Source organism: Vitis riparia, chromosome 9, assembly GCF_004353265.1.
Source record: "Vitis riparia cultivar Riparia Gloire de Montpellier isolate 1030 chromosome 9, EGFV_Vit.rip_1.0, whole genome shotgun sequence".
NCBI lineage: Eukaryota > Viridiplantae > Streptophyta > Magnoliopsida > Vitales > Vitaceae > Vitis > Vitis riparia.
In genome coordinates this window covers 11,528,036-11,553,756 of record NC_048439.1, presented here as the reverse complement: position 1 = coordinate 11,553,756, position 25,721 = coordinate 11,528,036, and the positions used below count along the sequence as shown (strand labels likewise).

Sequence of the window (25,721 nt, the reverse complement as noted above, 5' to 3'; positions counted from 1 at the left end):
AAATATTTTCTAATTACATTATCAATTTTGAAATATGTAAAATTGGGTTGTCAAAACCATATATTTTCCACATCAACAACCTAAAACCTAAATTTCCGATAGATAAACTTACATCCAATGGAATCTTTTCTAATCACACATGAATCATAACTTTATATTTACTTATCATAAAATCCAATATGATGATAGACTTGCTTTCATACCAAAAACTTAATTACTTCTCTTCACATGAAAGGTTGTTTAAGATGACTGCATCAATTTTGAAAGTCAGAAGGGAATATTCAAAATTTAAATTAATGAATTTTTACTTTGAAAAACAAATTGAAAAATTACCTGCATGGAGGGCAACTAGCGTAGAGCCAATGGACAAACGTTAAGGGCTTCCACCTATTTCCTCGTTACCCTACTTTATTTATTTATTTCTTTCCAAATAAAAATAACAAGAGAAAAGAAAAAGGTGAGGGAAGAAGGAAAAAAGAGAAAAGACAGGGAAAAAAGAAGGCAGGGTTAGGAAAAAGGAAGTGGAGTATTTTTATTTTTATTTAAAACAAAAGGGGGTTAAAAGAGAGAATAGGTGGGGCGTTTTAATCATACCAAACATCCTCTTTGTCTAGGCAACCAGGGCCACTTCTCTTGCAAGACATCACAACTCCTGGAGCTCAAATCCAACGGTGGTGTCCTCTGGAGCAGGAGGTCCGGTAATGTCTCAAGCTTTGGACTTGAAATTATTTCCAAGGAAAGAAGACATGGCACTACTTTCCTCCTCTCTTCTTTTACTTCCCAATTTTCCCACTCAGACATGCCTCGAAAAGCCAGATGCTTCAACCTTGGAAATGCAATTTCTGATGATGATCCCAAGAACTCACCACCCACGTAAGGAGTATTTATTCAGGCTCTCGAGAAGTGGGAGTTCCCCCAGAGGAGGCAAGCACTGACATTCTGTGCAACATGAAAGGTAAATGTGTTTTAGTTGGGGTAATGATGACTCCATCACCCACCTAGGCCATTCGCTGACTTGATACCATGCTATGCCGAGGGATTTTAAGTTTGGATGAGGTTGTAAGGCTTCAGCCACTTCCTTCATCCCCACTATTTGTCTCTTCTTTGGTCCGAATTCTAATGTCAAATGAAGGAGATTTTTCTTATTCTTCAATTCTGCCTTTTCAGCCTCCCCTGCATCTTCCAAACGGCTCAGTCGTTTTATTTGAAGCTCTCCTCCAAGCTCCTTCAAGTTTCTCATTTCTTCTATTTTGCACACCTCATCGACAATAAAAATGGGTAAGGTTCGAAGAGATGTTAATCTTCCAACTCCTTTGGGCAAGCCTCTTAGCCCCCCAGCTCCACTCCCCTTAATTAAAAGATGTCTTAAGTTAACTAGATTTCCCATCCCTTGAGGCAGTTCTCTAAGGTCAATAGAATAACGAAGATCTAAGGTTTGCAGATTACATAGACCACAAATGGTTTCGGGCAATACTTTCAAACTCGTGCACCATGATAGATTAAGGTACCTCAGATGTAGGAATTCACCCACCTCCCTTGGAGTTCTACAATTGAGTCATTACCTCTCAAATCCATTGCTCTAAGATATTTGAATTGCTGGAATGAATCAAGTGGAAATGAGTCAATTCTACACCTGTTTTCTGACACAACTATAAGTGTGTAAATTCCTCGCGTTATTAACGGGGAAAGAGAATCGCGTACTCCCTTGCACAATTACAGTTGCATGACGACCCTTTTGAAGGGACAAGTTTGTCTTTAGGTTTTCACAATCATCCTCCACAATTAAGCATTCATTGTTGGTCAAAATTTGAGCAAAGTCATGCACTATATCATGCATCTTGCACCTTACTATGTTACCCTTATCATCTTTCTCAAAATCTTGGAAGAAAGACCGAGCTGCTAAGTTTTCAAAGTACTCTCTCCCAATTGTCTCCATCTCTCTGCCTGCCTTAGAGTTGAGGTAGCTTTGTGCCATCCATAACTTAATCAAGTCGTCTCTTTCAATGAAGTGATCTCTGGGAAAGACTGCACAATATGAGAAGCACTGTTTAAGTGCCGGGGGCAGATCATAGTGACTCAACAACAAGGCAGGGGACAGTTTTTTCTCAAAAACATCCCGTTCCCACATTTCACTATTCAAGACATTCTCCCAATCTTCTTTATTATTTTTGAACTGCATCAGACTCCCTAAATCTTTAACGGCAAGAGGTAAGCCCTTGCACTTGACTGCTATTTTTTTGCCAATTTCTTCTAATTCTTCAATTCTGTGGGTACTCTTCCAGCAAAATGCTATTTGGGAAAATAACGCCCAACCTTGCTCTAATAGTAAGCTTCCTAAGGAGTGCATGTATGTGCTTCTCATCATCCTGGCAACGCTCTCACTGCGAGTGGTCACTAAAATTCTACTCCCACCACCTCCACACTTGAGACAATTCTTCAGTTGTTCCCACAACTGATAATCTTCGGTCCAGACATCATCCAGCACGTGGAGAAACTTTTTCCCTTCAATAGATTCTTGAATTTTTTGTTGTAGAACTTCAGGATTATGGAGATCAGAAGACTGGCCTTGGAGGGCTTCAAGAATAGCCCTCTAGATTCTTATTGGGACAAAAAGATCAGACACGCAGACCCAGATTCTCTTATCAAAATGAGCCTTCACCTCATCGTGGTTAAAGGCTAGTTGAGCAAGACTTGTTTTGTCGATACCTCCCATCCCAACCACGGAGATGGTGTAGAGGCCCAAGTTTTGTTCACAACTCTTACCCAACAGCTGCCTTAGTATGGTGTCCCTGTCCTTATCCCGACCCCATACCTCTGAAATGTCAACTGTAGAGATAGTTATAAGCCTCTGTGGTTCCTCGTTGCTAAATATGGATGTAAAATTGAACCGATTGCTCTGGTTTGCAATGTCATCAACTTGCTGTTTAATATCCTTAATCTTAAGAGCAATGTCACGACGGCCAGCAACTCGTTTGAAACAGATGCAAGGGGAGGGAATGCAGGAGCTTACCTTCTTCTTAGACATGGAAGGGCTTTCAGGTCTCTCAATCTGAGATTTGAGAAGAGAAGTGCTCCACTCATCCAGCACGTCGTCCATTTGGTAGAAGATGTCTTTAAGCCTCTGCAACCAAACTTTGACAAGGTTCTCCTTCACTTGTCTCTTCTCTGCATCCGCAACAACAGCTCGGACGATCTGGAGTGTGTTGGTGAGGCTTTGGATTTCTGTTTCAACACCCACAACCAGAGAAACTTCCTGATGAATTTGTTGTTGGATAAGAGAACCCAAACGGTCTAAGACAATAGAAAGGAGAGCATCCGCCATTAGGAGTTGAAGAAGGTGGGATTGATGGAGGAGGAGGAGTGAAGAATATGGATAAAGACTAGTGAGATGGAAAGATGGGATGTGGAGCTTTAGGATGATGGAGGTAGAGGCATGAAGGTATTGAGGCGTTGCAGGCTTTTGGCCAAAAAAAAAAAAATCATTCTAACAGTAAGACATGCCAGCACAGAATAGCACAAAAGCAAAAACTTTTAATTTATTTATTATTTAAAGCAAAGGTGAAAGTTGTTGATTTAACGGGCTATTTTGGGTCGGGAAAATATGTGGAAAAGTGTGAAAAATGCAAAAAAGAAAAGAAAAGAAAAGAAAAGAAAATTAAAAATAAAATAAATTTAAAATTAAGAAATTATTTTATATGTTATTTAAATTTTATTAATTGAAAATATTTATATAAAAATTAAATAATTTAAAAATATATAAATTTATAACCGTTGTAAATGAAGAGTTGTGAATGACCATATTGATGGTCATTATGAACTCCATTTACTCATCTTTAAGATGAGTAATGCGAGTTCATATTATGAAGCCGAGAAAAAGAAAGAAAAGTTTTTCTTCTCATTCTCTCTCTCTCTCTCTTTCTTTCACTTTCTCAATTCTTTTCTTTGATTCCTTCTTCTTTATTATATATTATTATCAAAGTAAGATATATTTTATCTCTACTACTTTGATTTGCATTATATTTGTCCTTGTTTTACAACACGTTATCAACACGAATTGCTCTGAAGGTGATTCTCATATCTTAGACTTGAAGTTATTTATATAGAATAAAATTTTACATATTTATATTATTGTTGATTTGTTTTGTTACATATTGTTAAAAGTTATAAACAAATTATTTGATTTTGTTTATAATCAAAGTTATACAAATGCTATCAAGTTATTATAACTGATTCTAATAATATTGTTTTGTCATATATATGAAGTTATTTGACAATGTCGAATATCACAAAACTCGAATTTGTGGCACTTGACATTTTGGGAAAGAACTATCTATCTTGGATCTTTGATGTTGAATTACATCTTGATGCAAGAACCTTGGAGCTACGATCAAATAAGGAAATCAAGCATCCCGGCAGGATCGCGCAAAAGCATTGATTTTCCTTCGTTATCACCTCCATGAAGGTTTAAAAAATGAGTATCTTACTGTGAAGGACCCTTTTACTTTTGAAGGAAAGATATGACCACCAGAAAAATGTGATTCTCCCAAAAGCTCGATATGATTGGATGCACCTAAGGTTGCAAGATTTTAAAACTGTTAGTGAATACAACTTCGCACTTTTCAAAATCAACTCTCAATTAAAGCTGTGTGGAGAAAAAATCACAGAGGAAGACATGTTAAAGAAAACTTTTACTATGTTTCATGCCTCGAATGTGCTCCTACAGCAACAATATCAAGAGCGTAGATTTACAAAATATTTGAATTAATATCATGTCTTCTTGTTGCTTAACAAAATAATGAGCTTTTGAAGAGAAATCATCAATCTCGTCCAACTGGATCTGAACCATTCCTTGAAGTAAATGCAATATCGTCCCAAACTCGTGGACGTGAACGAAAATGAGGACGTGGTCGTGGTTGTGGAAGAAATCCCCGATACCATGGTTCTTATAGTAATAATTCTCAGAAAATGAAAGTCTCATTGCACCACAAGAAGTGGAACAATACTGAGACAATACAAGAAAATGGGAAGCGTTTATAAGATAAACCTCCTAAGAACCATGAGAATAATTGTTATAGATGTGGTATGAAGGGGCATTGTTCGCGTACCTGTCGTACACCCAAACATTTGGTCGACCTTTACCAAGCATCAATAAAAGCTAAAGGAAAAGAGATAGAGATGAACTTTACCGATTGTGATAGATTGGACCTAACCTACTATGACATTGATTTCTTTAGAGGTCCCAATGAAAAAACAGACCATTTGATAAATGATGAGAAAATTAACATTGATTGATGTTACTTTATATATGAAATAATATATTATTATGTCTTATATTTACATCTGATTTACTTTGTTATTTACATTATGCCTTATTTTTTTGTTATATCTAAAATCCATGTGTTATTTGGTCTCAAGATGAATGAGGATGATGTATGTCTCGCAGACTGTGCGACCACGCACACAATTCTTCGAGATAAAAGATATTTCCTTTTATTGACATTAATAAAAGCTAATGTAAGTACCATATCTGGTACTACAAACTTAGTTAAAGGCTCTGGAAGAGCAAACATGACGTTGCCAAATGGAACTAGATTCCATATAAATGACGCTTTATATTCTAGAAAATCCAGAAGAAATTTGCTCAGTTTTAAAGATATCCGTAGAAATGGATATCATATTGAAACTATGAATGAAGATAATATAGAATATCTTTACATTACTTCCATTATATCTGGCCAGAAGCTTATAATGGAAAAACTCCCGGCTTTCTCCTTTGGGTTGTATCATACAACTATAAAGCCTATTGAATCATATGTTGTCGTGAACCAGAAGTTCAACGACCCAAAAGTTTTTATCCTTTGGCATGACAGGCTAGGTCACCCAGGGTCTTCAATGATGCGTCGAATAATCGAACACTCACATGGGCATCCACTAAAGAACCAGAAGATTATTTCGCCCAATGAATACTCATGTGCTGCCTTCTCATAAGGTAAATTGATAATCAGACCATCTTTTACTAAAGTCATATCTGAGTCATCAGTCTTTTTAGAAAGAATACATGGGGTCATATGTGGGCCTATCCATCCACCATGTGGACCATTCCGTTATTTTATGATCTTAATAGATGCTTCTACTAGGTGGTCACATGTTTGTCTCCTTTCTACACGTGACGTTGCCTTTGCTAGACTCCTTGTACAAATAATCAGATTACGAGCACAATTTCCAGATTATCCAATTAAGACAATACGTCTTGATAATGCTGGCAAATTTACTTCTCAAATATTCACTGACTATTGCATGTCAGTAGGGATAAATATTGAGCATCCTGTTGCTCATACTCATACCCAAAATGGTTTAACAGAATCCTTCATCAAACGTCTCCAATTAATAGCTCAACCATTACTAATGAAAACTAAATTACCTACTTCCGCCTGGGGACATGCTATTATGCATGCTACAGCTTTAGTCCGTATTCAACCTACAACTTACCATGAATACTCCCCTTCACAACTTGTGCTTGGAAAACAACTAAATATCTCTCACTTACGAATCTTTAGTTGTGCAGTATATGTACCAATTGCACCTACACAACGCACTAAAATGGGTCACCAACGAAGACTTGGGATTTATGTAGGTTTTGATTCTCCATCTATCATAAGATATCTTGAACCTTTGACAGACAATGTTTTACACCTCGCTTTGTGGATTGTCATTTTAATGAGAGTGTTTTCCCGTCATTAGGGAGAGAAAAGTCGATTCCTGAAGAATGACGATAAATTAGTTGGAAGGCATCTACTATGACCCATCTTGATCCTCGTACAAATCAATGTGAACTAGAAGTTCAAAGGATCATTCATTTTTAAAATCTTACAAATCAATTACCAGATGCATTCATTGATACAAAGAATGTGACAAAGTCACATATCCCGACTACAAATACTCCAACACGAATTGATGTCCGTGTAGGACAGTTAACAAATGAATCTAAGATACATTTGAAGCGTGGTAGACCTGTTGGCTCAAAGGATGTAACTCCTTGGAAGAGGAGAACCCATGAAAAACTCGGCAGTCTAGAAGAGGGCATCAAAATGATTGATCAATTTAAAATTGATAAATCTATAGCCCTAGAAGAGGCACAAATAATGCAGAAAGCCCCTAAAGAGGTACATATTGAACAAGAAGCCCCTGAAGAGGCACATATTGAACAAGAAGCCCATGAAGAGCCACATATTGAACGAAAAGCCCCTGAAGAGGCACAGATACCTGAAAATTGTGAGATCTCAATAAGTTATGTACACATGGGAGAAAAATGGGATCGAAATAATATTGTTATTAACAATATTTTTGCTTTCCAAGTGGCCTCTGATATCATAAGAAAGGATGAAGATCTTGAACCACAAAATGTGGAAGAATGTCAACATAGAAATGATTGGCCAAAATGGAAAGAAGCTATACAGGCAGAGTTAAACTCATTAACAAAACGAGAAGTTTTTGAACCTGTAGTCCAAACACCTGAAAATGTAAGGGAAAGTTGTGTTTTCATGGGCCAATATGGTAATAATATTGTTTTTGGAACCCAGGTTTATGAAATGGGAAAAACATTTGTTAATGTGGAAACTTATATCAGTTTCATGCACTCTGAGCCGGTTGTTTTTTTTCTACCGAAATTGCCCCTCCAGATATCCAGGTCAGCAGCCCATCTCAGCACGTGAAGGTAGTACTTGAGGTGCGTTAAGGTAGTACCTGAGGTACATTAAGGTAGTACATGAAGACCATTAAGGTAGTACCTTATGTGCATTAAGGTAGTACCTGAAATTTCTTATAATTACATAAGGTACCGTTGGAGTAACCTATGAGAACATAACAATGTCATGCTGCAATAGGTAATGAAATTAACTAATAAAAATCTGAAGCCACAAAATGGCTACATTTCTCGCAGGTGCGTTAAGGTAGTACCTGAGGTACATTAAGGTAGTACCTGAAGACCATTAAGATAGTACCTTATGTGCATTAAGGTAGTACCTGAAATTTCTTATGATTACATAAGGTACCGTTGGAGTAACCTATGAGAACATAACAATGTCATGCTGCAATAGGTAATGAAATTAACTAATAAAAATCTGAAGCCACAAAATGGTTACATTTCTCGCAGGTGCGTTAAGGTAGTACCTGAGGTACATTAAGGTAGTACCTGAAGATCATTAAGGTAGTACCTTATGTGCATTAAGGTAGTACATGAAATTTGTTATGATTACATACGCCACCGATGGAGTAACCTATGAGAACATAACAATGTCATGCTGCAATGTGTAATGAAATGAACTAATTGTGTCTTAAGTCACACAACAACAACATTTCTCAAATATGCACTAAGATAGTACCTGATGTACATTAATGTAGTACCTCAAGCCCATTAAGGTAGTACATGTTTTGCATTAAGGTAGTACCTGATGCGATGAAACAATTCTGTCTTCGTTGACAAAAGATGTACACTACAAATTCCAACAAACATTACAAATTCACAAACACTACCAACAATTTCTACTAACCAACACATAATTTATGCATTTTAATCGCCAATATATGATATTGCCTAATTATATTCATCAATTATTACCATCAGTCTAAAAATCTGAATAAATACACAAGTTTTCCACCCAATTTCTAAATATGTCCACAACATTTTTCCATTTCATGAGTCTCCAATACACAAAAATATTGAGATCGAACAGCCGCTCATACGATCCAAAATCGACATTCGCCTCAGCCTATGCCCTCACCAATGGAGGAAAAATTGCAAATACAACAACCACTCGAAAATCACTCTTTTGCTCCAGTTTAAACAAAAAAAATATTAAAAAAACAACCCTAAATACAAATTAATTACCTTCACATTTGATGTGAAGGTTACAGAAAAATGTGATCCAATGAGAAGAACACGAGATTCTTCTTCATGAACCCAATATATCAGCGTTGTCGCTTCCATTCCGGTTCGCTTTCCTAAACCAGATTTTCAGTCAACACGTACCCTCCTCAAGCCGTCTTCTTAACTCGACCTTGTTTCAATGAAGTGCTCCATTTGGTTCTTCACAATTACCACAAGCAACAAAAATTTCGATTCAGGTTTTCAAGTAAAGGTTTATACTTTCAAATGTGTGAAATTTTGCAAATTTTCACACCCTCTTCGATCCGAAGGGGTGACGAAATTGGGATGATCGGGTTCAAATGGTTAGGACTTTGAGAGGAGAAGGGGCTGAAGATAGAAAACTAGATTGGAGTTTGGGATTAAAGGCTTTAGAAATTAAATGAGAGAAATTGTTGAAAAATATACAAGATTCTCTGCTTCGCCTCGGTGACGGAGTGAAGACAGATGAGAGGAATGGCTGCAAAAATGAGAGAGAGGGAAGAAAGAACGACTGAACGCTAGGGTTTTCTTGTGGGAACCTCTGCTTCGCCTCCGTGACAGAGTGTAGAAAGATGAGAGGAATGGGTACCTGGAGGGGCAAGCTCGGTAGAAAAAACACAGCCAGCTCAGAGTGCATGAAACTGATATAAGTTTCCACATTAACAGATGTTTTTCCCATTTCACAAACCTGGGTTCCAAAAACAATATTATTACCATATTGGCCCATGAAAACACAACTTCCCCAAAATGTAAAGCCTGTTGGGTACAAATGGGTATTTGTACGAAAGCGGAATGAAAAAAATGAGATCATAAGATATAAAGCGCGATTAGTGGCACAAGGTTTCTTGCAAAGACCTGGTATTGACTACGAGGAAACATATTCTCCCGTCATGGACGCAATCACATTTTGTTTCTTAATTAGTTTGGTAGTCTCAGAAGGACTGGATATGCGTCTCATGGATGTTATTACAACATATTTATATGGATCCATGGATAATGATATATACATGAAAATCCCTGAAGGATTTAAATTGCCTAGAGCAAATAGTACAAAGCCTTGTAGCATGTACTCAATCAAGTTACAACAATCCTTGTATGGATTAAAGCAATCTGGACGTATGTGGTATAATCGCCTTAGCGAATACTTACTAAAAGAAGGGTATGTGAATAACCCTATATGCCCATGCATCTTCATTAAGAAATCAGAAACTGGATTTTCAATTATTGCAGTGTATGTTGATGACTTAAATCTTGTTGGAACTCTTGAAGAGCTCATAAGAACAACAAATTACTTGAAAAATGAATTTGAGATGAAAAATCTTGGAAAAACAAAATTTTGTCTCGGCCTGCAGATCAAGCATTTTCCAAATGGAGTTTTAATACATCAATCAACATACATTAAGAAAGTTTTGAAGCATTTTTATATGGATAAAGCGCATCCTTTAAGTTCTCCAATGGTTGTCCGATCACTTGATGTGAAAAAGGACCCATTTCGTCCTTGCAAAAAAGATGAAGAGTTACTTGGTCCTAAAGTACCATATCTTGGTGCTATTGGTGCACTTATGTATCTTGCCAATTGTACACGCCTCGACATTGCTTTTTCTATCAATTTATTAGCAAGATATAGTTCCGCTCTAACTCGAAGACATTGGAATGGTGTCAAACATATATTGCGTTATCTTCGTGGGACTACCGATATGGGTTTATTTTACTCAAGGGAATCAAAGCAACAATTGCTTGGATATGCAGATGCAGGATATCTTTCAGATCCACATAAAGGTAGGTCACAAACAGGGTATGTGTTTAATTATAATGGTACTGCTATTTCATGGAGATCTGTCAAACAAACAATGGTGGCCACATCATCAAATCATTCAGAAATACTGGCAATTCATGAAGCAAGTCGTGAATGTATATGGCTAAGGTCTATGATCCAGCATATTTGGGAATCATGTGGACTCTCCTCTATCAAAGGTGACCCAACAATATTATTTGAAGATAATGTTGCATGCATTGCACAAATAACAGGGGGTTATATTAAAGGAGATAGAACTAAACACGTTTCACCAAAATTCTTTTATACACATGAGCTCCAAAATAGTGGTGAAATTGATGTGCAACAAATACGCTCAAGTGATAATCTAGCAGATTTATTCACAAAATCATCAAAATCATTGTCAACCTCAACATTCAAGAAGTTAATACACAAGATTGGAATGCGTCAGCTCAGGGATATCGACATGAGGGTGAGTAAGCTTGTAAAAGGGTGTTAGTGTACTGTACTCTTTTTTCCTTCGTCCAGGTTTTGTCCTACTGGGTTTTACTGGCAAGGTTTTTAGCGAGGTAGTCCTAATATATCAAGAAAAGAATATTGTACTCTTTTTCCTTCGCTAGGTTTTTCCTATAGGGTTTTTTACTAGCAAGGTTTTAATGAGGCATATTCTTTTAATATGGTGGTCATCCAAGGGGAGTGTTGTAAATGAAGAGTAGTGAATGACCACATTGATGGTCATTATGAACTCCATTTACTCATCTTTAAGATAAGTAATGGGAGTTCATATTATGAAGCCTATAAAAGGCTTCTTACACCCCATGTAAGAGCATTCCGAGAAAAATAAAGAAAAGTTCTTCCTCTCTCTCTCTCTCTCTCTCTCTCTCTCTCTTTTCCACTTTCTCAATTCTTTTCTTTGATTCCTTCTTCTCTATTATATATTATTATCAAAGTAAGATATATTTTATCTCTACTACTTTGATTTACATTATATTTGTCCTTGTTTTACAACCATAACTAATTTTAAAAATATTTTTTTTTTTATATTTCTAATATAAGAGTAAATATAACAACAGAATTTTAATAAAAAGTGATTCCCACCTTGATGCATTTCATCATTTTCCTTTCCTTTCGCTTGTTCTTTTTCCAAATACTTTCTTTTAGTTTATCTGATGTATAAAGCAAAAGTAGAAACCAAGTGGATTCGTGTTGTGCTTTCCAATCTTTGCCTTTTCTTCTACCATAAGCTAAAATGATTGGCCATGAATATATTTTTACAAGCTTCAGGAGGAGGACTGGTGCTTTTTATTATATTTATTTATTTATTTTTATATTTTTCATAGCAAAAATAAAAAATATAATATGATATTCTTATGTTCTCTTATTTTATCATAAGGACATTAACATAGAGTTAATTAAGACATTACTAGTGAAATGACTCAAAAAGAATAACTTAACTCTTTGTATTAATTTAAAGAGTACTTTAAGGTTATGTTTGGTTTCTAAAAATTATTGAGGAAAAATAATTGTTAAGGAAAACGATTTTCTCATATTTGATTTTATTGTAAAAAATCAAATATAATTAAAATTTGTTAAAAATTTATATTTTTTAAAATTATTTAATCTTTATATAATAGAAAGACATAAATAAAATGAATTTGAAAAATAAATAAAATTAATTTATTAAATTTAAACCTATTTTTTTTATTTCACTTCACTTTTTTTTTTCTTCTACTTTTCCTCTATATTTTCTCGAACCAAACTTGACTAAAGAAAATAATTGTTCAATGGAAGTGAAATATATATAAATAATATTACCTATATAAAATGTAATGAAAAAAAAAAAAAATTTGCTAGAGATGTTGGCCTTAGATTCCATTCTACGGTGAGTTCCTCATCATGAAATGAAACATAAAGTGATGATATTCAAACATAAAAACAAGGGCAATTTATTTATTTTTTCTAATTAAATATGTACATAACCATTTTTTCTTTATCACATCTACTATATATATATATAAACCAAAATTTATCAATTTCTACAAATTAATAAACTCTTTAGTAAATTGAATACATCATTTTTTGTTTGATTTGGAGTGTATTAACCTAAATTAAAATTAACTAGAAAAAGTATATCACTATGTGTTGAAGAAACTTTCATAATCGTCCCACTCTAGTTTTATTCATAAAAATTTTGGTATTAACCAACTTAAATTTTGATATATAAATTATTATTCTTTTTTTTTTTTTTAAATGACTAATAAATTGAACACATTAATGTCTCTTATTTAGGGTTTCTTTAACTAGTGAAAAACATTGGAAAAATATTGTTGGGCATACTAGACAAATTAATATAATCATTCTAGATGAATTTTAAAATGAAACTAATAGTGGTTGGATTTTTTTGGCTTTAAATAAATTTTAAAAATTATTAGATTTATTAATGATAAAATATATATAAATATATTGTATTTAAAATCGCAAATATTAAAGGTTTAAGCTTAACAAAAGAAATGTATATGTACTCACTCCCTTGTCAGGACAGAATTCACACAAATATCTTTTTACAATCTTTACTCATTCTAGCTCTCTAGTTTTGCCTGTTTATATCATACCAACAGGGTATTGGATGTTGTATCTTAACAACCCCACCCAAAACTACGAGTGTTATTGTTTAAGTTGGGGCATGTCCAGACACCGACAATATCCAAGCTCAAGATGAATTCTACACTGGTAAAACCTTAAAAGGAACAAAAAATAAATAAATAAATGATTTTCTTTTTTAATTGTCTTAAGAAAAATATAGAAAATATATATACAATTAAGATTAATTCAAAATTTATGTATTTCAAATTATTTATTCTTTATATCCAATAGTTAAAAAAAGTGGAATGAATTTAAAGTAATATATAAAAATAATTTTTTGGCCTTAAATTTATTTTTTATTTTTCTTTCCTTTTTTTTCCCTTCTACTTTTCCTCATTATTTTCTTTTCTCCACATTTTTTTGGAACCAAATATGTTTGGTTTTTGGACAATATTAAAGAAAAAAAATATTTAAAAAAATAATTTTCTCATATTTAATTTCATTATGAAAAATATAAAGAAAAATCAAATATAATTAAAATTAGCTAAATCTTTATATAATATAAGAAATGAAGTAAAATGAGTTTGAATAAATATATAAAAATAATTTGTTGATTTTGAAACTATTTTTTATTTACCTTCACTTTTTTTTTTTAATACTTATTTTTTTTCTGTTTTCTTTTGCTCACAATTTCCCTTAATTTTTTAGGAAGCAAACATAATCTTAATAGTTTTTTTTTGGTTATAGAAAAAAAAAAAAAAAAAGAACAATTTACAAGATCAACAAAGAGTCACAAAGTCAAATTTGTCAATTTAACTAGTGATCATGTGCATTAAGGAAGCTTGACTTAAATTGCATTTTACAGTCATTTTACTTGAAATGTTTGTAATGTAAGTGAATTATCTAGAAGTGATTTTAGGAAAATCATTTATTGAGGGTGCTTTTAACCGTGATTCTAGGAAGTGTTTTTAATTTTTCTAACACTTAAAAATTTTTATCTTTTAAGTATTAAAAATACTAGAAATGCTTTTTGAAATTAGTACCAAATATACCCCAAGTGGTTTTTAAAAAAATATTATAAGTGATTTTTCAGATTTTTAAAAATATTTTCTAAATTTTATAAAATATTAATTTTTTTTAAGAATACTTTTGAGGTTAAATACGATTTTTAAAATCAATGTGAAATGTACTGTTATTTAGGTAGAAGTAAAACATAATCAATGTGAAGTCCTCTTCTTCTCCACCTCTTCTTCTTTGGGCAAGTGTTGTTACAAATTAGATTTTTATATGTGTTAATTTTATATATATCTATATAAATTATTTTTTTTACTTCTTGGACTGTTTGGTTTACAAGAGAGTGAAGAAAAATATTGTATTATAAGTTTGATTCACATATAAATTGTTAGAAGTACTGGATGAGAATGATATTCTATGATATTGATACTCAAAAGGGATTTAGTAATACCTTTTAACTCATAATAGGTGAACCCCAATTTGTTCCAATATTGGAAGGACCCAAATCAAGTTCAAACAATCTAATCTAATAGATTAAGTTGAGTTTATGGAGGTAACTTCATGAAAAAAGGGGATTTCCGACTAATGAGGAATACTTTGTTTTTGTTTTTGTTTGTTTGTTTTTTTTAATTCTAACTAGTTGGTAGTTTTTAAATTTTTGTGAATTTTTGGTAAAGTATTAAAATCCCTTATTATTTTACCAAATGATAGAATCTATAATAAGTCTGACCATTCAAGTATTGTTACATTTAGACCATATTTACCCTATGACAAAATTCTAGACATATTTGGAAATTATAGGGGAGAGGTTCACAGAAATGGCTTGGACTAATTATATTTCTCAAAATTGTTGGGATTAGTTTTGAATAAAATTATACCCCAAAGTATTTTTCATATAATATTAGACTCTCTAAGGAATCGAGGCTATAAATTTCACCTCGTTTGGACTTTGATAGCTTAGTACAAAAATTCCAAACCAATAGGTAAGAAAATAGAGTGGTTCAAGTAAAACAGTTTTAAAACCACTCAACTTCAAACTTTCCATTTGGATTTCTTATTTCTATCTCTTTTCTTTTCTTGTAATTTCTCCCCAACTATGTTTCTCTATATTTTCTTTTTCTTCTTTTTTCCTTTTTTGTATATTTCCTCAATGTTTTCAAGATCCAAATGAAAGCTAAAGGGGTTGTTTAGCTTAGTAATTCTTTTTATATCTATGCCTATATACATTAAAAGAAGGATGAATAGTGTTTTGTTATGGCTGTTATTTATCGTCGTATGATAAAAAATTACAATACTAAAACTTTTATTAATTTTGAGCCTATCATGAAAAGTCATATTTTACAATATTCATTTTCAATTCTTTCCTAAATTATGAAAAATCAAGAATTTCAATCAATTAAAGTTAGAATTTTCTTTTAAAAATAGTGGAATTAATAAGGTTGTAAATAATTATAAACTATTAAAAAAAAATGCTTTCCATTAACTTGTAGTATATATATATATATATATTAATAATAGAAAAATCATCTCAACAAAATATTATGACTATGTTTGGTTCCTAAAAAGTACTAAGAAAGAAAAAAATAATATTAAGAAAAATAATTTTCTCATATTTGGTTTCAACATGGGAAATATGAAAGAAAATAAAATATAATTAAAATTAGATTTTAAATTTTTTACATTTTTAAATTATTTAATCTTTATATAAAAAATGAAAAATAAGTTAAATAAGTCTAAAATAATATATAAAATAATTTATTGATTTTAAATCTATTTTTTTATTTTTCTTTGTTTTTCTCTCCTTTTACATTTCCTCTCTATTTTATTTTCTTCACATTTTTCCTCATATTTTTCGAGAACAAAACATAACTTATATGTTTTTTTTCTCTTTAATAAAGGGAGAGATCCTCTTAATAATAATATTATGTATTCATTTTTTTTTTTATATTTATGTGGATTTTGAGTTAGTTCTGGCTTGAGTTATAGCCTAAAAGAAATTTAAAATGACTAAAAATGAATATATTTATTATTTTTGTTTTAAAAACTGTTTTGAAAAAACTATTTTTACTTTTTCTCTTGAATAAGCTATCAAACCATTTTCACTTGTCATAAAATCCGTCTTACAAATATAACAAAATTTGTTAAATTTGTAATTTGGCATATTATCCAAATTATAGAATTGTACTTAGATTTTGCAAAGTTTGAGCAAAATATATGATCGAATTAAATGTGACATAAAGAAAAGACACAGTAAAAAAAAATTGAAAAAATGTTTAAACCCACTAAAGTTTTCTCATATATTTATTCAAATTTATTATTATTTTTATTTGACAAAAATTATCAAACAAGAAAGACTAAAGAATAATTTACATATAGTATTTTTAGATCAACAAATGAGGGAGGAGAAAAAAAAGGATACACTTTTATGTAATGGAATGTGTTCTCATCACAACTTTACATTCATTTATCATGAAATCCAATACAATGATAGACTTACTTTCATACCAAAAACTCAATTACATCTCCTCATTTGAAAGGTTGTTTCAGATGGAATATGCCCTATGGAGTCTCATACCTGCATTTCATCAATTATCACAGTCAAAAGAGAATATTCTGACTTAAGACTTAAGGAAGGAATAGAATTTTCCAACTAGTTATTTCTCAAGCCTTTGGGAAATTAAATTAAATGTCTTTCAAATAATAAAAAAAAAAATTAAAATTAAAGAAATTTTTACTTTGAAAAACAAATTGATTTAAAATGGAGAACTGCTATGGTTTGGATGCACTTTTTATTTATTTTTATTTTAAAAAAAATAATAGTAACCGATATCTAAAATAAAGAAACTTTTACATACTTACCTTCAAAGATTTATGATTTTTAAAAATAGTTTTAAAAATTAATTTTACCATTTTTATATTGAAAGTAGTTTTCAAGAATATAGGTAGGATAAGCTCATAATTTTGTATTAAAAATGATATGTTTTATATAAAAGTTATTATTACTTCTTATTTTAAAAAATAAGGGACGACAAATATATGAATTTACATTTATAAATAATTAACTAAAATATTAGTAATTATGGAATTGCTAAAATATATAAATAAATTTATAAAAGAGGAAAAAGGAAAAGGAAAAAAAAAAGAGATGAGATAAATAATTATAGAAAACCAAAATTAAAAAGAATAGAGAATAATTACTTGCATGGAGGGCAGCCGGTGCAGAGCCAATGGACAAATGTTAAGAGCTTCCACCTATTTCCTCTTTACCCCGCTTTTTTTTTTTTTTTTTTCAAATAAAAATAACAAGAGAAAAGAAAAAGGCGAGAACAGAAGAAAAAGAGAGAAAAGACAAGGTTAGGTAAGAGAAAGCTTAATTGGTGGTGTCATCTGGAGCAGGAGGTCCGGTACTGCCGTAAGCTTTGGACTGCGATCTATTTTCAAGGAAAGAAGACATGGCATTACTTTCTTCCCTTTTTCTTCTTTTACTTCCCAATTTTCCCACTCTAACATGTCTGCAAAAGACAGATGCTTCAACCTTGGAAATGCAATTTTTGATGATGATCCCAAGAACTCACCACCAACATATTTCACTTGCTCCATCCGTTTTATTTCCAAGCTCTCGAGAAGTGGGAGATCCCCCAGAGGAGGCAAGCACTGACATCTATCACAATCTGAAAGGAAAAGTTGTGTTAGTTGGAGTACTGACGGCTCCATCATCCACCTGGGCATTCCTTGACTTGATACCATGCTATGTACAGAGATTTTAAGTTTGGATGGGGTTGTAGGGCTTCAGCCACTTCCTTCATCCCTACTGGTTGACTCGTCCATGGTTCGAAACTTAATGTCAGACCATAGAGCTTTTTCTTATTCTTCAATTCTGCCTGTTCAGCCTCCCCTGCATCTTCCACTTTGCTCAATCCTGTTATTTCAAGCTCTCTAAGCTCCTTTAAGTTTCTCATTTCTTCTATTTTGCACACATCACTTCCATTCTCATCACCAACAATAAAACAGGATAAGGTTCGAAGAGATGTTAATCTTCCGACTCCCTTAGGCAGGCCTCTTAGAATAGAAAAACCGGCTCTAATTTGAAGATGTCTCAAATTAATTAGACTTCTTATCCCTTGAGGTAGTTTTCTAAGCCTCAGACAATAGCGAACATTTAAGGTTTGCAGGTTGCATAACTCACTGATTGTTTCGGGCAATGTTTCCAATCTCTCACAATATGATAGATTAAGGTACCTCAAATGTATGAATTCACCCACCTGGCTTGGGAGATCTTTAATTGAGGTATCCTTGCTCAAATCCATTGCTCTGAGATATTTGAATTGCTGGAATGAATCAAGTGGAAATGAGTCAATTCTATACCCGTTAGACACAACTAAAAGTGTGTGTAAATTCCTCGCGTTTTTTACGGAGAAAGAGGATCTGGTACTTCCATGCACAATTACAGTTGCATGACGGCCCTTTTGACGGGACAAGTTTGTCTTTAGGTTTTCACAATCATCCTCCACAATTAAGCATTCATTGTTGGTCAAAAATTGAGCAAAGTCATGCACTATATCATGCATCTTGCACCTTACTATGTTGCCCTCTTCATCTTTCTCAAAATCTTGGAAGAAAGACCGAGCTGCTAAGTTTTCAAAGTACTCTCTCCCAACTGTCTCCATCCCTCTGTCTGACTTAGAGTTGAGGTAGCTTTGTGCCATCCACAACTTAATCAAGTCGTCTATTTGAATGGTGCGATCTTTGGGAAAAACCGCACAGTATGAGAAGCACTGTTTAAGTGGCGGGGGCAGATCATAATAACTCAACAATAAGGCAGGGGACAGTTCTTTCTCAAAAACATCCAATTCCCACATTTCACTATTCAAAACATTCTCCCAATCCTCTTTATTATTTTTGGACTGCATCAGACTCCCTAAAGCTTTAACGGCAAGAGGTAACCCCTTACACTTGTCTGCTATTTTTTTGCCAATTTCTTCTAGTTCTTCAATTTTGTCAGTACTCTTCCCCCAAAAAGCTATTTGGGAAAATAATGCCCGACATTGCTCTAATGGTAAGCTTCCTAAGGAGTGCATGTATGTGCTTCTCATCATCCTAGCAACGCTCTCATTGCGAGTGGTCACTAAAATTCTACTCCCACGACCTCCACACTTGAGACAATTCTTGAGTTGTTCCCACAACTGATAGTCTTCATTCCACACGTCATCCAGCACAAGGAGAAACTTCTTCCCATCAATACATGCTTGAATTTTTTTCTGTAGAACTTCAGGATTATGGACTTCGGAAGGCTTTTCATAGAGGGCTTCAAAAATATCCCTAAAAATTCTTACTGGGATAAAAGGATCAGACACGCAGACCCAGATTCTTATATCAAAATGGGCCTCCACCTCATGGAGGTTAAAGGCTAGTTGAGCAAGAGTTGTCTTGCCGACACCTCCCAGCCCAACTAGGGAGATGATGTAGGGGCCCAAGTTTTGTTCACAACTCTCACCCAACAGCTGCCTTAGTATGGTGTCCCTGTCCTTATCCCGACCACATACCTCTGAAATGTCAACTGCAGAGATAGTTATAAGCCTCTGTGGTTCCTCGTTGCTAAATCTGGATGTAAAATTGAACCCATTGCTCTGGTTTGCAATGTCATCAACTTGCTGTTTGATATCCTTAATCTTAAGAGCAATGTCACGACGGCCAGCAACTCGTTTGAAACAGATGCAAGGGGAGGGAATGCAGGAGCTTACCTTCTTCTTAGACATGGAAGGGCTTTCAGCTCTCTCAATCTGAGATTTGAGAAGAGAAGTGCTCCACTCATCCAGCACGTCGTCCATTTGGTAGGCGATGTCTTTAAGCCTCTGCAACCAAACTTTGACAAGTTCCTCCTTCACTTGTCTCTTCTCTGCATCTGCAACAACAGCTCGGACGACCTGGAGTGTGTCGGTGAGGCTTTGGATTTCTGTTTCAACACCCACAACCAGAGAAACTTCCTGATGAATTTGTTGTTGGATAAGAGAACCCAACTGATCTAAGACAATAGAAAGGAGAGCATCCGCCATCAGGGTGCCGGTTGAAGAAGGTGGGAATGGGATTGATGAATGAGGAGGAATGGAGGATGAATGAAGAAGACCAGTGAGATGGGGGATGGGATCTAAAGCTTTATTGCGCTGGTTGACTTGAGCGATGGAGCAGGCGTTGAATAATTTAGGCGCGTGGGGTCATTAGTTTAAATTAATGGAGCCGGTGTTGAATAATTTAGGTGTGTGGGGTAAAGTTTCTCCAATTATAACTTCAAAATATAACTCGTACGTATCAATAAAATTAAATATTTTAGTTAATTTTGATAAGTAAACAAGTGAGAATTTCATATTCTTAATTTCTAAATTTACAAAATCTAAAAATTAATGAATTAATTTCAATAATTGAACACACATTTGAATAATAAATTCATAACCAAAATATACACTATATAAAAATGAGCGAGTAATCAATGAAATTAAAACCCTAGATTTCTTTTTTTTTTCTTTTTTTCTTTTTTGTATTTTCTTAACACTCAAAGACAATTTGGAAACCATCATTACTGGTTAATTACCAATTTCACAACTAATTATATAATTTATCATTATAAACTTTTGTTATTGTAATTTATTTTGGAATTTTGGGATATTTAGAAATATATTAAATTGCAATATTTTTACATATTATTTTTAAAATATTTTGTCTTAATTATATAAAATAAAAATGTAAAATTTTTTGGTAATTTGGGATATTTGAAAATATATTAAATTGATTTTTTTTTTTAAATTATGGGTTTTCAATTGCATTATCTTAATTATATAAAATAATAAAAAAATAAGTGATTATTTTTATAAGTTTAAAGTTCATTTATTTAATATATAACAATATTATGACATTAAATAATAACAAACAATGTAACTCAAATATTAATAAAATAAAAAACAAACTAAGTAGTAAACTCATTCTTACGAAAACCACAACCCATTGTTATCAAAATTATTGTTATCCTGCACCTTCAGTTTCATTCGTATGCCGATTGATATTCTTGTATATTAAAAACACTCATAACCCATGTTTGGTACGCAAGAATAGGAGTAAGAATGAATATTTTATCTCTTTTCTCATCCATTTATAAATGAGAATTTCATTTCTTTTCTCATTCATTCATAAATGAGAATCTCATTAATTTCTTTTCTTATTCACTCTCGTGTTTAGGCAACTTTAATAATAATAAGAATGAAATAAAAAACGATTTCAATGGAAATGAAATCCTATGTATGAGTGAGATTTCAATCGATCTTTCAAAAGAGGTATTTTAATTCCCTCTGCGCAAATTGTTTTCAAAAACTCTTTTCAAAAATTAAAACACCAAAAACTTATTTATATAAGTTGATTTAAAAAATGATTTTTTATTTTGATTTTTAAAAAATATCTCTAAACACCTATGAAAGAAAGTAGTGGCTCTAAACACCTAAAGGGTGAAAATGACTCTGGGTCACGAGCTCAAGGCTTTGAATGCTAAGCTGACTAATGGCTCTAAATACTAAGCTGACTGCTCTAAATGTTGAACTGAAGATATGATGGCTCTGAATGCCAAGCTGACCAATGACTCTGAATGCCTGACCATGAAAGACGGCTCTGAATGCTAAACTATGGAGAAATGGTGGCTCTGAACGTCAAACTAAGGATACGATGGCTCTGAAAGCCAAACTGTTGGGAAATGGTGTATGCCTCACTGTAAAGAATGGATCTGAATGCCAAACTGTGAACAGTGGCTCTAAATACCAAACTGCAGAGAGATGATGACTCTGAAAGCCTGAATGTGAACGATGGCTCTGAACACCAAACTGTAGAGAGATCATGACGGCTCTGAATGCCAAACTATGAACAATGGCTCTGAACACCAAACTATGGAGAAATGATGGCTCTGAACGCCCGAATGTGGACGATGGCTTTGAACGCCTGAATGTGGACGATGGCTTTGAACGCCTGAACTGTGGATAAATCATGACGGCTCTAAATGCCAAACTGTGAACGATGGCTCTGAAAGCTAAACTGTGAGCGATGGGCTCTAAATGCCAAAATATGGAGAAATGATGACTCTATACGCCTGAATGTGGATGATGACTCTAAACACCTGAACTGTGAATAAATCATGGCAGCTCTAAATGCTAAACTGTTAACGATGGCTCTGAACGCCAAACTGTGAGCGATGGGCTCTAAATGCCAAAATGTGGAGAAATGATGACTCTGTACGCCTGAATGTGGACGATGGCTCTGAACGCCAAACTGTGAGCGACGGGCTCTAAATGCCAAACTATAGAGAAAGGATGACTCTGTACACCTGAATGTGGACGATGGCTCTGAACGCCTGAACTGTGGATAAATCATGACGACTCTGAATGTCAAACTGTGAACGATGGGTTTGAACGCCAAACTGGAAACCGATGATGGCTCTGAACGCCAAAATTGGGAATGCGACATTTGAACGTCAAACTGGGAAGTGACGATGGCTCTAGCCGCCAAAACTGAGAATGCGACTCTGAACGTCAAATTGAGAAGTGATGGCTCTAAACGCCGAAACTAAGAAGCGATGATGACTCTAAATGCTGAAATTGAGAATGCGATGAGGATGGCTCTAAATGCCGATACTGAGAAGTGATGGCTCTAACAGCTAAAACTGAGAAGCGATGATGATGACTCTGAACCCCAAAACTAAAAAATACGACTCTGAACGCCAAACTGAAATCCGATGATGGCTCTGAACACCGAAATTGAGAGTGTAACTCTGAACGTCAAACTGAGAAGTGATGGCTTTGAACGCCGAAACTGAGAAGCGATGATAGCTCTGAACGCCAAAACTGAGAATGCGATTCTGAATGTCAAACTGCAAATCGATAATGGCTTTAAATGCCAAAAACCGAGAATGTGACTCTGAATGTCAAACTAAGAAGTGATGATGGCTCCGAACGCCGAAACTGAGAACGCGACTCTAGATAGCGAGCTAAAGACAAACAGCAGCTTTGAACGCTAAACTGAAGATACGACTCTGAATGCCAAGGTAATGATGCGGCTCTGAACGCTAAACCGAAAAGAGAAGGTGGCTCTGAATGCCAAACTGGAAAGGAATGGTGACTCCGAACGTCAAACTAGGCAGAAATGGTGGCTCTGAACGCCAAAATAAGAAAGGATGGTGGCTCTGAACGCTGAAACTGGAGATGCGGCTCTGAACGCCAAAAAATTGTGAAACGATGATGGCTTTGAACACCGAAACTGAGAATGATGGTGACTCTGAACACCAAAAATAGAGATGTGGCTCTGAACGATAAGAATGACTCTGAATGCTAATCTAAAAGAAAATGGCAATCCTAAATGCTAGTAATGTGGCTCTGAACACCTGAATGTAGATGATGAGTCTGAACGTCTGAATGTGAACGATGACTCTGAATGCCAAAATATGAATGATGGCTCTGAACGCCCGAATGTGAATGATGGCTCTGAACGCCTGAGTGTGGATGATGACTCTGAACGCCAAAAGGTGGCGACAAAAGCCCGATCATGATAGGATGATGGCTTTGAATGTCAAGCTGGGAAGGAATGGTGGCTCTGATTGCCCAAACCGAGAAGAGATGATGGCTCTGAATGTCAAGCTGCGGAGAGATGATGGCTCTGAATGCCTGAATGTGAGAACGACGGCTCCTTGAATGCCTGAAACTGAGAAAAGATAGTGGCTCCGAACACCGAACTGAAAAGAGATGGTGGCTTTGAATGCCAAACTGAAAATACGATGATGATGACCCTGAACGCCGAAACTGAAAATGCAACTCTCAACGTCAAACTGAAAATACGATGATGGCTTTGAACGCCAAAACTAAGAAGCGACGATGATGGCTCTGAACGCCGAAACTGAGAAGCGACGATGATGGCTCTGAAGGCCAAACTGAGATGTGATTCCGAACGCTGAACGAAGCAAAACATGGCTCTGAACGCCGAAATGAGCGATGTAATGGCTCTAAACACCAAATGAAGATGTGGCTCTAAACGCCGAACTGAGATGTGATTCCGAACGTCGAACGAAGCAAAACATGGCTCTGAACGCTGGAATGAACGATGTAATGGCTCTGAACGCCGAATGAAGATGTGGCTCTGAACACCGAACTGAGATGTGATTCCGAACGCCGAACGAAGCAAAACACTGCTCTGAACGCTGGAATGAGCAATGTAATGGCTCTGAATGCTGAATGAAGATGTGGCTCTAAACGCCGAACTGAGATGTGATTCTGAACGCCGAATGAAACAAAACATTGCTCTGAACGTCGGATAAGCGATGTAATGGCTCTGAGCACCGAATGAAGATGTGGCTCTGAACGCCGAACTGAGAGGCGATGATGCTGACTCTAAATGTCAAACTGAAAGCATGATGATGGCTTTGAATGCCGAAACTGAAAAGTGATGGTGGCTCTGAACGTCGAAAATTGAGAATACGACTCTAAATGTCAAACTGAGAAATATGACTCCGAACGTCAAAATAAAAATTGATGATGGCTCTAAACACCGAAACTGAAAAGCGACAATGATGACTCTGAACACCAAAACTGAAAAGCAACAATGATGGCTTTGAACGCCGAAACTGGAAAGTAATGATGATGACTCTGAATGTCAACCCGAAAACACGATGATGGCTCTAAACACCGAAACTAAAAAGTGATGGTGGCTCTGAACGCTAAAAACTGAGAATGCGACACTGAATGTCAAACTGAGAAATGCGAATCTGAACGTCAAACTGAAAACCGATGATGACTCTAAACGCCGAAACTAAAAAGCGACAATGATGGCTCTGAACGCTAACACTGAGAAGTGATAAAGATGGCTCTAAACGTCGAACGAAGATGTGATGATGGCTCTGAACGCCGAAACTGAAAAGCGACAATGATGACTTTGAACGCCAAAACTGAAAAGCGACAATGATGGCTCTGAATGTCGAAACTGGGAAGTAATGATGATGACTCTGAACATCAACCCGAAAACATGATGATGGCTTTGAACGCCGAAACTAAAAAGTGATGGTGGCTCTGAACGCTAAAAATTGAGAATGCGACATTGAACGTCAAACTGAGAAATGCGAATCTGAACGTCAAACTGAAAGCCGATGATGGCTCTGAACGCCGAAACTGAAAAGCGACAATGATGGCTTTGAACGCTGACACTGAGAAGTGATAACAATGGCTCTGAACGCCAAAACCGGGAATGTGACTCTAAACGTCAAACTATGAAGTGATGATGGCTCTGAACGCCGAAACGAAGCGAATCATGGCTCTGAACGCCGAAATTGAGAAGTGATGGCTCTGAACGTCGGAATTGAGAAACGATGATGGCTCTGAACGCCAAAATTGGAGAAGTGGCTCTGAACGCCGAATTGAAAGTGTGACATGA

General features: G+C 34.8%; 2 protein-coding genes across 2 annotated transcripts; both read right to left on the bottom strand.

The window, feature by feature from the left end:
* Window positions 1-1,627: 1,627 nt before the first annotated feature.
* LOC117921806 (putative disease resistance protein RGA3) lies at window positions 1,628-3,322 on the bottom strand. Its single transcript, XM_034839766.1, has 2 exons — window positions 2,660-3,322; window positions 1,628-2,590 (listed from the first exon to the last, which is right to left on the bottom strand). The coding sequence occupies exons 1-2, from the start codon at window positions 3,320-3,322 to the stop codon at window positions 1,628-1,630; spliced, it is 1,626 nt and encodes a 541-aa protein (XP_034695657.1).
* A 14,667-nt stretch (window positions 3,323-17,989) lies between these two features.
* Window positions 17,990-20,329, bottom strand: LOC117921805 (putative disease resistance protein RGA3). Its single transcript, XM_034839765.1, has one exon. The coding sequence runs from the start codon at window positions 20,327-20,329 to the stop codon at window positions 17,990-17,992; it is 2,340 nt and encodes a 779-aa protein (XP_034695656.1).
* Between the last annotated feature and the right edge of the window lie 5,392 nt (window positions 20,330-25,721).